We start from the raw sequence: 13,520 nt of genomic DNA on the forward strand, positions 1-13,520 counted from the left end.
TGCTGATTTTTCAACATGTAAGAGGAGGAATTTGCTTTTTCTTCCCTACAATGTTAAGCAATCTGACATTGAATCATAAATACATACAAATCAACTGAGCATTTAGCCTTTTTTCAGGTTTTTTCAGCCGATTACAAATGTCTACCAGTTCCACTTCAGAAGTTTTCCATTCACTGATTTCCACAAGAACCCTTCACCTTGCAACGTCTAGATTTACAAGTGATCTCTTTGTTTTTGAATACGTTAGAAGAGGCTACCGTGCACGGTAACCAGTAAATATGTAAGAGAGAAGACTCTCTCTTCCTGTGGGTTTGTGTGAACTGCATCCTAACGAGCACCCGCGTTGACCTTGGTTACTCCTGACTCACACTTAAAATATCTCAGATGTTTTGTTTTTGCCAGGTTCAAAGCTTTGGAGACTATGTCAATACCTGTAAGGAGACGGCATATTTACCAAGCAAAGATTCATAACAAGTGCATTGCAATCGATTGCATCACTGTGAATTATACTGTCAGTTGTATTCATGAAGCTGTGAGGGCTGCCGAGACGCACCGACAGCTAAGAGACACTAGTCGGATACTTTTGAACACAAATTGTTTTGAGTCATACATCTGAAGTTACAACGCGGTATCATGACACACTGGGAAACAGACCCGCTGGTCCACCATGTCACTGTCGTGTTTGGCTATACATGTTCAGAGATAAGGTAAAATTGCTGCACAATTATGTCAACACCATTTTCAAAAAGGGAATACAAGCAGGTAACGGGCCGGATCTGAACCCAAAGATGGAGCCGTGTCAAGACCAACAACCACACACAGAAAAGGAAGGAGGTCAAGGCCAAATGGTTGATTTATTTTTGGGATTTTTTTATCATTTGCCTCCAATTTGTAATGTCCTGTGCACCAGGGACCATTATGTAATATCACATATATATGATACTACTCCCAACTCTTATTATGTTTTAATCTGCTATGAGTTTTATTCTATTTCTGCTCACTTCTTTATCTGTATCAGTTCTTTCAGGTTTCCATTGTCTTTTCTTCTCCGTATTATCTTATTTTTTGAGCATTACTGCCTGTATTATCGGAAGTTTTTGTATTATTTATGCTTCATTGCCTTTTATGTACCATTCCTTTTAATCATTCTTACCTGTACTGAGGCTGGTTTTAAACCATCAGCCTCCACTGGAAAGCACTTTGGGTCCAAGGTTGTTCAGAACTGATACAATTTAAATAATACATAAAAAAAATGAAAAAATGAAAAAGGTAAAATATTAACAGTCTTTGTATGTTGCACTGGTGGAATTTGAACCCACGACATCAATATCTCTAAAATTCTTGCCTTGGGCCCGATTAGAAGAATTGCCCGGCTCAAATGGAGTCAGTGAATCAGCTGTCTTTGTTTTTGTTGTTTTTTTGTGCTGTTGGTGCACCAACACATAATATTTTAAAGGGGCTTCAAACATTCACAGACCACAGCCACAATTTTTGTTTCTCCCATTTTAGTATAAAAGTAGAAGTAGAGGTACAGTTTAAACAGCTGATCGGTAAAGCTAGAATCTGTGTTAATGTATCTGTATCCTCACCGCGCTGCATTATTTATACGACTGTTCATCCCCCGGCAGTAACGCGCCTCTTTGGTGATCCGATCACGAGTGGACAGCTGTAGGTCCGTCACTTCACACCTGGCACGACACGTCTCGAAGTGGCGTCTTCCCCGCTCCACATGCAAATAATCACGTGCATCACTGGGACACATTATTTTTTACACATGGAGAGATATAACTTAATGTGTAACATATGTCGAATTCACAAAAAGGCCCGATTAATTAAGAATTTGTCGTACTCAGCATTTCACAAAGTTTGTTATGTTTCTCTAACTTAAAAAACTCACAAAATTGAGCGATTTTATAAGGGAGTCTGGGGAATTTCTCTCCCTTTTCATCCCCTCTGCTGAATGTGAGTCGCTGTGGCTGCTTTGACTTAAAGTTCTGTCTCTGCTGTAGCGCAAAACATTTTCAAACTGTTGTTAAAAGTTTTAGGTTATCTTGGCCATCTCGTCCCTGCACGAGGAAGACTTTACAATCTGTAGTTACACTTTAATTACACTTCAAACGTTATCTAAGGGTTATTGCGATTCTTTATAGACAATGTTATTAGATTTTAGCTGGTAATCGGCCTATAAAGCCACATTTAACATCCTGTAGTGAGGTCAGATTCACAAAAAATATAACTAAACTGTTAAATTAATATATAAAATGTGACAGAATAAAATATTAAGATACTGTACATTTTATAGACCGGTGTTGCACTGACGCATTTAGGTTCTGGTCAACAAACTGTACCGTACATGTTTATTTGTGGCGCCTCGCTAGTATCTGAACACACCTTTAATGATGCTTCCTTTGACTGAGAGACGCAGGCCTGGCCAACCTGCAAAAAGACTCAGATGGCCGACGGTGAGCCTCGCAGTCATCACACACACACACCTCTGAAGGAGAGTCGGTGCTCTGTGTCGATCAGGCCTTTCAACTAGGCTACAAAAGCCTCATCAAAAAGAGATCCTCCTCCTCCTCCTCCTCATTCCCCGGCCCCGTCTCTGGTTCCCTTCAGCTCCCCAAATTCTCAGAGTCAGGCAGGCACCGCTTTTTAAACCGCTGATTATTATCTGTAAATGTAGGTTGTGGTTTATTATTATAATTCGTTGCCCGCTCCATGTTCAGACGGATTGAAAGAAATCCCTTTTAAGTCTTTTAAGGAACTGAATGTCAATTTTTATTTTCAGCAAAAGGATAAAAACATCATTTGCACAATTCTGCCTCTTGAAAATAAATAGTCACATCGCACATGTCGACACCCAGTTGTAACATAATTCGTTTAAGCTGGAAAAACAAAAAGAAATCGGCACAATGCGGCACATGATTATTATCATACAGTGTGTCCTTTCACCACCAATAAAACAAACCATGGACGTTACTGGTTTCATTTCTGAATGACAATATATGCTGGACTCTGCGAACTACAGAAGCAAAAATTCATTTTACTTACAAACTGCAAACCAGTTAAGGACCGTCACTTCAGAAACAAAGTCTTTTTTCTAGAGTCTAGGTGGTGTGAACCTCGCTATCAAACACAACAAGGATCCTTCAGCGAAGCTTTTCTCACATAGCAGACATCCCCAGAGCCCGCCCGCCCGCCCGCCCCGAAGCCTCGTACAAAAGCAGAACAACTGAATTGTATAGCTCAGAAATTATACATCGGACTTGGAAATATAAAGGCGGAAGAAAAAACAGACTCAGACAAACACTACATTGCAACATCTGCAAAATGTATTGTAAGGAGAATAAGAGAAATTATACGCGTTCCTATTTCGCCCGGTGGAGACGTCAAAACCGGCGAGAGCGTCGTTCTTTTTATTATTTCCACGACTCATGTCCTCAGATCACTTCCTCGGCACATCAACTACTTGTTTATACTGTATGTGTGCACTTGGCACTTTTCATATAGTGGTGAGATTCTCTGACAGAGGACATGAATAATGCGGCTCTGTCACTTAAATGTTTATGGGGGGAAAAAAAACAGCTTCTCATCATCCTGCTCCCAAAAAAACCCCAGAAAGAAGAAAGAAAACGCATAGAAATTGTTGTCAAATTTTGTATGAACAGTCAAGTGACTACTGATTAGCCTCCAGGGACTCAGCCTCTCATGAGAAACTCATGTTTTTTTTTTGTGTTTTTTTTAGCACAAAGATAGCAAAGGAATGCATCAAAGCAAAGAGTGCTGGGTCCGTGCCCATCGCTGGAATGAAAGGACAGGTGCCTTCCCCATAAAAATGATCCAACATGTATGCATACCGCAGTCAATGGTTGGACTGGAGCCCAAAATCCGAAAACCTTTAATGTCTTTTTGCACACAAGGTTTCCTCCTCAGTCAAGTCACTTTTGAAGTCCGTGTCAAAACTCACCATGGCACGCTTTTTGAAAATCCATACAAGGAGGTAAACAAACCGAAAACCTTTGAAGTCAAAGTGTTTTTCTTTCAATCTCTCTCGTGTTGTCTTTGAATCTTTTTCCTCCGATGCACTAAGGCAGACAAAATCACTTTCTCTGACAATAAATTACTCTTAATTTTTTTTTTTTTTCAAGTCCAACAATTGTTTAAGAGAGACATTTAGGGGCTATGAGAAGACGCTGGTGCCGTCGCTGTTGCCGTACAGGTCGGCCAGCTTTTTGAAGCGTGGCCCCCAGTTGCTGAGATAGTCATAGTTCTGATCTGAGTCTGTACTTAGTGACTCCAGAGAGCTTAGCGACTCAGCTACAGAGCCGCTGCCTTCAAAAGCGTACGTCTGCAGAGAGTCGTACGGAGGAGCTGACGGGTCTACGTCAGCATCCTTAAGTCGCTCCCAAATGAACTCTCGAAACACCACGTTGTCCGGCAGGGATTTATAGGACGGGCGAGAAGTTGATGGGTAATGAAAGAAAGTCGGAGTGTCGGGGGTGACGTCTCGCCGCACGTTCGGGTCTCTGATGACGTTCAGGTTGCGGAGGGTGACCATGTCGAACGCCTCCGTGTCCTCCTCTCCCCCGCCCTCGTCGTCGTAGCGGACGATGTTCTCCCTGATGTCCCTCTCCTCCTCGAGAATCAGAGGCTCCTTCCTCCTCCGACGCATTGTCACAATTAGCAGAACCATCACTGCAGAGACAGGGAGAGATGTCAGAGTTGTTATTGACTGACAATCAATTCTTATTTGGCTTTTAGAAGAGCTAAATACACAATGACAGTAATGATCGACTAGGGAGTACTGGTGCCACAGGGGGTACGTCTGCAAGTATCAGGGGGTAAAGTGCTGTAAGTTATTCATATAATAAGCTGAAAGTAATGGATATGCAGTTGAAATTGTCAGATCAGAGCAATGAAAAATCAGTTCAGGTTTAGCTGAATGGAAAAACAGTTGGACCTGTGAGTTAAAGGGAACAGATACAGTTAAGGGTTCAGATAATTGATGCTAAATGTACTAAATGATGGATGAAGAGCTGGAAGTGGTAGCTAAAAGGAATCGATTACAAGTTCAACAAGTAAAATTAAACAAACATTTTTTCAACTGTTAGCTAAAAGTAATGAATGAACAGTTGAAACTGGGAGCTGAAGTAAAGAAAAATCTGCTCAGTTAGGCTAGTTAGCTAATGGATGTATAGCTAAAAGTAAAACAGTTGTAACTGTAAGCTTGAAGTAATGGGACTGCTAAACATTCAGATTCAGTAGCCGTACATCACCCAAACATTTACAGTGCAGCTGTATGGACATTTACGAAACAGACCCGAACGACCGGCCGTGTTTAACCAGCGTTTCGGGACTGTTACATATAAATGAACATCAGTTACAAAGTCAAACAGTAAAGTCACCAGAGATAAAGCGGACAGTTAAGGCTGTGGTGAACATGACTATGGTGCTGCCAGAGGCGGGAGACAAAAGCTCCACACTGCCAATCCTGTTTAAAATCAATTCAGGTGAACACGTTTGAAGCGTGACATGTAACGTCAGAGAAGCAGGATCTGTGTTCATGTGGCAGGGCTGTCGGGGGTGCGTCTGTTAAAGAAAGGTCGGGGACCGCTGCACTATAAATCCAATCAAGACTTTACAAAACTAAACCCCCAATGTAATATATGGTGCACCTCTGTGGCTTCCACCACCTACATTTTGCATGAAACTCCACCACCACACTGGAATCTGTGGCCCTGTGCGATCCTACCAGGAGCACCTCCTCCAGCCCCTGTTCCCCTCTCCCATACATTATTGCTGAAAATAACTCTACGCCCAAGCAAACTGGCAAATGTCTAATGATCCTCTATCCATCAATGTCAAGCGGCTGCCAGTGAAATATCGTTCCGTGGGCCCATATTTCTTTTCCTTCTCGGCGTCGAGCTACTGCAGGCAGCAGAGGAAGAGGCCCAGGAACCAAATTCAAACACCACTTCACACCCTCTAATAAGGGAGCAAATGGAAGAGATGGAACGGAGAGAAGTGTCACATGGAAAGGCTGCAGGAGATGAATGGGTAGCTCTCTGTTGGCTATTTGCTGACTTGCTGGTACCCTAAAAACAGGAGCACTGGTACAGTTTTTTTTTTTGTGAAATACTCGCAACGCCTCCCTCCAGTCTAATAACCTCCACTAATATCCACAACACTTTTTTTTAGCGCTTCAAGACAGAACGGCAAACATTTCTGTGGAAGATTGTTTCCTCTGATTTCAGGAACTCAAGTCATTTTAAATTCTATTCGATTCAGTCGGGCTTCTCTAAAGTGAATTACAAAGTGGCACATTGAAATAGAATATTCTCAGCGCTTTCCAGCAAAGCTCTTTAGGGTTTAATGCCTAGAAGGCAGCTACGATGCGTCACACACACTGGAAGGGGGCCAGCATCCAATCGCTTCCCGACGAGGATGAGCAGGTGGATGGCCCCGAGAATACAAATCGTCGGTGTGTGTCAGGTACCGAGGGTCCTGTAAGAGATGATTCCCAGCCCAGACAGTTGAGCAAACACACGCGGATCGTGGCAGCAACGGCAGCCCGAGTCTTCATAACACATTTACTGATGATGTTGTACTGAATGAGAAACAGAGATCAATTTAGTGTGACAAAGGCTTTCTCTGTAATTGAATTGTTTAAATGATCTAGCCCCGCACAATCGATACCGAACAAGGTGAGTTTTCTGTGCTGCCCTTTTCTTACCAGCATGCATCATCGAATGCACTTTTCTCATTATGAGTGTTTTCTTTTTTGTTCATGCTGCCGTGTGATTCTGGTGAACCTGCGGATGATTATTCACTCATTTTGTCACCCACACATTCCCTATGCTTCTGTGCTGCAGTGCAATTTCTAAGCGAGGTAACCATCTGCAACTGTGACACCGTCTGAAAACGAAAAGGAGGGTTTTGTAGCGGTGTCATTCTCGTGTTAGAAAATAAAGCGTCCTTGCCAAATGTTTGAACGCCTTGAGTACCTGTTTTGTTAATTCGCTTCTTACTAGAGCTACATGAATGCAAAAGTTTGTGAAGAAAGTTGGAGTGGTTTAAAGTGGGCGGGACTCGGTTGGTGATGTCATCTACTGCCAAGAACCAATCAGAATTAAAAGGTGCAATATGTAAGAATTGGCCACCTGTTGGGGCAGCATATCACCAGGGCAACTGCTGCTAACTGGTGCTGACGTTAGCCTGTTAGCTCAGTTAATCGTGCAGCTAGTTGTTATAACATCTGACTCTGCTGGGACTGGGAGCTCAAAGAACTGGGTAACTGCTAGCTGCTGCTAACTGGTGCTGACGTTAGCCTGTTAGCTCAGTTAACCGTGCAGCTAGCTGTTGTATTAGCTGAATCTGCTGGGACTGGGAGCTCGGAGAACCAGGTAACTGCTAACTGCTGCTGACTGTTGCTGATGTTAGCTTGTTAGCTCAGTTAACCGTGCAGCTAGCTGTTGTATTCGCTGACTCTGCCTGGAACAGGAGCTCAGAGAATCGGAGGAATGAACGTTGTTTTACGATCAGACTATCAACTCTTGAGGTACAAACTGGCTAGGGGCTAGCTGGTTAGCATGCTAACTTGAACGGATCCCTTCAACACAATGCATAGACGACTTTGACGTTACATCAAAACTGTTAATTCTTCACATTATGTTGCAAATATTTGTTACACATTTTACTTTAAAGTTAGCAAAGGTTTAGTTAGTAAGTGAGTTAAGTTAGTTTAACTCAGCTTGTTTCCGCCGGCTGTGAGACTCCTGAACTCATCCTCTTCACTCCGCCATAAAAATATTTTTTTACTGTGTAGCATAAAAAGACGACAGCTTGCACTTGAATGCACCCTGTGTTGTAGGATGACAAATAAAAGGACCTTGAACCTTGAAAGTGAACAGAAATCCCTGAGCTAAGCTACAGAGCTACCGCATGTCCTCGCTTTGACAAAAAAGCATTCTGAAATGAACTTTCAATACATGAAATATTAAACTGTGTACAGTCGGTGTGTAGTCGATTGTTTAACGGTCTTTATCCGACTGTACAGAACAAGCAGCCAGAGTTTAGGTTCTGATTAAAAGCTTGATTTAATTGAACCAGCTGTTCAGAGGCTGCTGAACATATAAACACAGCATGGGATATTTGTCATGGCCAACTAGTACAAAGCCTTACTTATGTATAAAAAATAAGGTTGTTACGTGTACGTGTTGTATTAGATGTAACTCAGTGAGTCAGGAAGTGCAGACAACACTCCACAGAGACAATAAAACACCACTGCAAATCCAGTCCGTCTGCATATTTCCATGAGCGTCCTCTCCGCACATCTATTGTGGCATACAAAAAACCTCCACTGTGTGTCTGACATGTTAAAGAAGTAGAACCACAAATCCATAAAATGACACCGATTACTTCTCCCTCATTAAAGATTACAGAATATTTCAATTATAATTGTTTTTTAACCTCTTCTTATGTTTAGATCTTATTCACACAGCGGCCATTTTCCTCCAATGTCACACTCTTGAACGCTAACGTTAGCTGTTGTCTAATGGAAGCTAATCCGTCATCCAACCTGTTGTTCTACCTTGAAATATGGTCCGATGACCCTCCGGATTAAACTATCCACTGTCTTACTTTTCTAATCAATCAGGAAGTAGTGAAATAACAACAAATTGTCAGATTGACTTGTTTTTCGACCATGTGTTATGTTTGTTTGGAATTACAATTATTATCTCGACTTAGTTTTAGCGATCGTAACAGAAAGCGAAAGGCGAAAGTGCCCTCAAGACTGCCCTTCCAGAGGACTTCAGTGTTGAGCTGCCCTCTCTCTTCACTTTTAACAGGCCCAGTTCATGACTCTCTGTGTACTGGTGCCCCCCCTGGATACGTGTGGGGCCCTTTTATATTTTTTCCGCCCCTGCCGCTCAAACATCCTGAGTCCACCACTGCTTCCCAGGACATCCCACATGTTTGTATCCTTCTTAAATGATTTGTAACTACGAGCCCTGCAACAAATGATTATTTTTTCCATTACTTATTAATCTCAAGGTTATTTTCTCAATTAAATTTTTTGGACTAAAATATAAAATAAAAAAATATAGTGAAGAATGTCCGGGGTGCCCGGGGGCGTTTTAAAATTGCTTGTTTTGTCTGACCAACAGTCTGAAACTCATATTGAGTTGACATCGATTTAAAAAAGAGACTAAAAGCAAATAATAACCAATTAGTGGTTGTTTTTTTTTAAATCGACAGACAATCATTTCAGATCTACAGCAGTTACAACCATTTTGAAACATGTGCTGTAATAAAAAGACAACACAGGCATGAAGGAGGGAAAACGAAGGCGTCCCGACACATGAAGAGGTCTCCTGCCTCCTCATCAACGTGACAGATATCACTCTCCGTGCACGCCGAGCTCATTCTGCACCACGGCTTGATAAAGGGCAAAGAAACAATCAGAATCTAAACAAAACCCTCCGTGTTGTGTTTCTGGCTAAAATCCCACAACATTTTATTCTTTATCTGTGCTGCTGTATGTTTTCTGCACACTTCAAGCAGCTTTTATGTCTTCTTTGTTGTTGCTGATGTTATCTGTCACACTGTTTACTGTGTATCTGTCCAAATTATGTGTCCGTGCTTCTTTACTGCCTTCACATTTCTGTTTTTATTTTGTTCTATGTACCCCTCTGCGAGCTGTTAGCGTTTTATTCTCCCCGTTTCCCTCACAAGAGGTCTTTTTAGCTTTTGCCAGGCTGTCATTATGAAGACAAATCTGCTCTTAATTGACTAACTCAGTTAAAAAGGGTTTTTTTCCTCGCTTCTTGTTTTTTTTTGGTATTTCCAGCATGTCAACTAGCGTTACTAGAGCAAACAGTTCTCAGATTTTAAGCACACAAATATGATGCAAAAAGCCATTCGCAGGTTACAATGTGCACAGCGCAGCTCGGAGATGAGAAAAACAAGAATCGTCTGCTGTTTGAATACAGACAAATAAACAGAGACTGAGACGGAGAGCTAACACGGGAGACGGGCGGGAAAATAGGAGACAGATGAGTGGACGTGAAGATTTATAGAATGAGTCTGATGAGACAGAAATAACTGTCTGGAGAATCAAGAGAGCTACGTGATGTCCTAATTGGGCCTCCGGAGGATTGAGCAATACCTGACCCTGTGCACGGGATCTTAACAAGATAATGATCGTCTCAGTAGTTTGGACTTGTCATCCAAATTCACCGTATCATTAAAAGAAGGTTTCAAATGACATTTACAAAAAAAAAAAAAAAAGTTGTGCCCAGACATTTTCAGGAATATTACAGCAAGGAGTAGAGGACAAGCTCAGTAATTAAATCTAAAAATATCAACCTATGATTAATGACCACTTAGCTTATGAGCACATAGAGCCAAAGCTAATGCACACACAGCTCTGTGGGTTTTTTTTTTTTTTTTTTGGAAAGGCAGGCAGGTGGAAACCGGCACAGTTTGTCTCAACTGTTGTGATTGAAGTTTCTCAGACACATGAATCCTGAGACAAGTAGAGGAGTGGCACTCCGAAGAGCTCTCCACGCATTGCAGTTATTAGACTCAGTCATGACGACAGATGACTGGAATCAGTGTGTTGCTGGCAGGAGTGTGTGTTCCTCTCACCTGATGTAGAGAAAAGAGATTGATGGAGGAAGGAGGGGAAGAGGAAAAAAAGCAAGCAGATTTTTAAGACTGACAGCAGCGGATGACAGCGGGTCTTATTCTGGTTCGTGTCTCATCCAAAACAATACAATCACACGCAATCACAGCTTCAATTGCTACCTAGGAGATTGAAAGAGGTCTTGATGGAAGACCGTCGAGGAAGATCGGAATAAAGGATCGGGCAGAGCGGCCGCGCGTCGGCTGTTAATAGAAGGTAAGAAAAGGAGGTGCTGCGAGGCGAATATGCACAAAGAGAGGAAGCAGAGGTAAGAAGGGAAGAGGCTGATCCAATTGAGCAAAACAGACTGATGGAGACAGCTGAGGACACACTCATACGCTCGCACAAACACACGGACAAGACAACTTGGAGGTATATTAAACTGGAGGCCATTAGTTCTAAGCCTGTGGCCTGAGGCCATGCTGCGCAGAATAGAGCCAGCTTTCATTAGCGATGCCCCGTTCAGGGTTGTGTGGCTCTGTATTTCCCCCTGTTGCTCTTTTGAAGTTTTCATTCATCACAAAAACGTATTCTCTGCTGCAATGAAATTTTCTTCAAGGGTACTGGAATAAGAAGCAGAGCCTGACCCCATCGAAGAATTCATTTCGGCTATTGTACATTCTGCTTAGATCCTCCTCGGCTCCCAATGAAGATCACCTAAGCGTTAAACTATGACTCTGCCCTGATGTGGCAATGCTTTGTCTGTGGGTTTTTATGAGTAATAATGCAGCCCTGGAGGTGATGCCTCAGCGCTGCGGCATCTTTAAGGTTATGTTAATGAATTCCCATTTTACAAGTGTCTTTACTAACATCTTAACATATGGCGTTACACCGGAAAACAGCAGCGGAGGAGGAGGAGGAGGCGCTGTCCTTGAAATATGCAGTATTTCCATACAGTGGTTATCCCTCTGACCTTCATGGAATATTATAATTAAAGCTTATAAAACGTATCTGGGGGAAGCCATCATGACAGCTCCTGTAGACGGGGAAATGATCTAAAAATCTGAAATCTCATCACTGACTCAGGCTGCCTTCAGGCGCCGTTTTCTCTCAATGAAAATGCACATCATTACACTTTATTCTTTCAGCGTGCTCAAATGCAGGAGGAGCAATGACACATAACTGACGCGCTGCCGATAGGAGGTGAAAAAAAAAAAAGCTGCAGGAGACTTAAATAAAGTATAAATACATTTTAAAACAACAAAATGATACGATGAATATATAGCGCCGTCGCTTCTTTTGGATAAATTATGTTGTTCTCTTACATTTTCTTAAAGTTTGGACAAGCAGAATTAAATCTTTCATAGAAAGTCAAGGTAGCAGCCTTTGGGTGACCGCGTATTCCTTCAGCGTACAACCCACAGAAAAATTTTACCATCTGATGGGTCAAGCTGAACACTCAAATTCCCCCCAAACCCAGCATACCTCCTCTAGGTAATTGATTCTGTTGGCAGGGTTTCAGTAACAACATTTTACTTGTAAACATCCAGGCTGCTATTCAGAGCAGGGCTGACCTGGGTCACATGTATTTACCAAAGAGGAAATATGAGGGGCAGATAACTCCCCCCAGGTTTGACATGTGCAAGACCTCGAGATGCAACTGTGGTTTTTCGCAAAAAAACATTCGACTGCCTGAAGAAAACACAGCAGCCAAGATGAGTCTGAATGGGTTGTAAATGCTGAGGTGAGCCGTGTATTGAAGCGCGGCACCGTGTATCTGCGTTACCTCCACTTAAATCTGAACCCTAAATGTGAACTGCAAAGGTTGTTAGCTTAAATGTATTCCCGCTGCAACTTAAGAAACAAATGGAGGCCAACTGCAGAGTGTTGCCGGTGTTTTTTTTTTTGTTTTTTTTTATTTTCAGCTGAAAGGAGGGTAGTGGGAGGGAAATATCGCCATCGACAGTTGCCAATGTTGGATCTTTCCAGCCTGTTTAATTCAGCAGCCTGGTCAGTGGCCCCTCTAGCATCACATCCTGAAGTTCAGCGGTATAAAGAGCGAGAGAAGTCCGAGTCGGGGGTGGTTGGATGTGTCATCCACAGGAGAGAGTGGTTCACGTCCCACTTGTTGTTTTTAATTCATGTCATGTAAGAAAGGAAACGTACGTAAAGAGCGGAACAAGACTTACGTGAGTGATGTGACTGAAATAAGTTATTTTAACCCACAGTGAGATCTTTTCCTAAACCTGACCAAAAAACCACGACCGTTTCACAGTGCAAAAGTCAGAGTGTGTCATTGTAGGGGAAATGTTTGACAATGTGTCTGCTGTTGCTTGATGCTCATTTCTGATTATGTACTGCTGCCATTAACCGTTAATTGCTTAATTACTGAGATCTGAGGACACGACACATCTGTCAGAATAGACCAGTAAGCACTTGTGGAGTATAATGTACGGAAAGTACATTTTTGAGGCACTTGAACTTTTACTCTTCTAAAATTCACAGAGATATACTGCCCTTTTTGACTCCAACATAAATATTTCACAGCTTTAGATGTAGAGATCAACTTACCATAGAATATATTGCATTAATGTAAAGTAAGCTACCAAACTGTATGTAAAATAGTTCAGATTAGTTCAGTAAAATGCTGAAACGTTAGTAATAATGAACCAATAACTGAATAAATCATAATTTCGCACTCGTGGGGTTTGAGTACATTTTGCAGATGATACTTCGCTACACATTTGCCTTGTTAACTGTTATCTTTTTCTGGCTTTGTTGCTGAAAGACATATCGCCTATGGCAAAAAATTAATTCAACAGCACTGGAGAAAAAAAGCGCTGGTTCCGGATTAAGACCAGCAGACTCTGAGACGATCGCTGCTCGACCGTCC

At 42.1% G+C, this 13,520-nt stretch overlaps 1 protein-coding gene across 1 annotated transcript in view; it reads right to left on the bottom strand.

Annotated features, from left to right (window-relative positions):
* Positions 1-4,180: 4,180 nt before the first annotated feature.
* The window catches only part of LOC141014545 (cadherin-7-like), a 106,911-nt gene continuing 97,571 nt past the window's right edge, over positions 4,181-13,520 (bottom strand). The window contains exon 11 of the mRNA XM_073488385.1: positions 4,181-4,695. Within this exon, the coding sequence (XP_073344486.1) occupies positions 4,181-4,695 (515 nt within the window). The remainder of the gene's footprint in view (positions 4,696-13,520) is intronic.

This window comes from Pagrus major, chromosome 19, assembly GCF_040436345.1.
Source record: "Pagrus major chromosome 19, Pma_NU_1.0".
Lineage (NCBI taxonomy): Eukaryota > Metazoa > Chordata > Actinopteri > Spariformes > Sparidae > Pagrus > Pagrus major.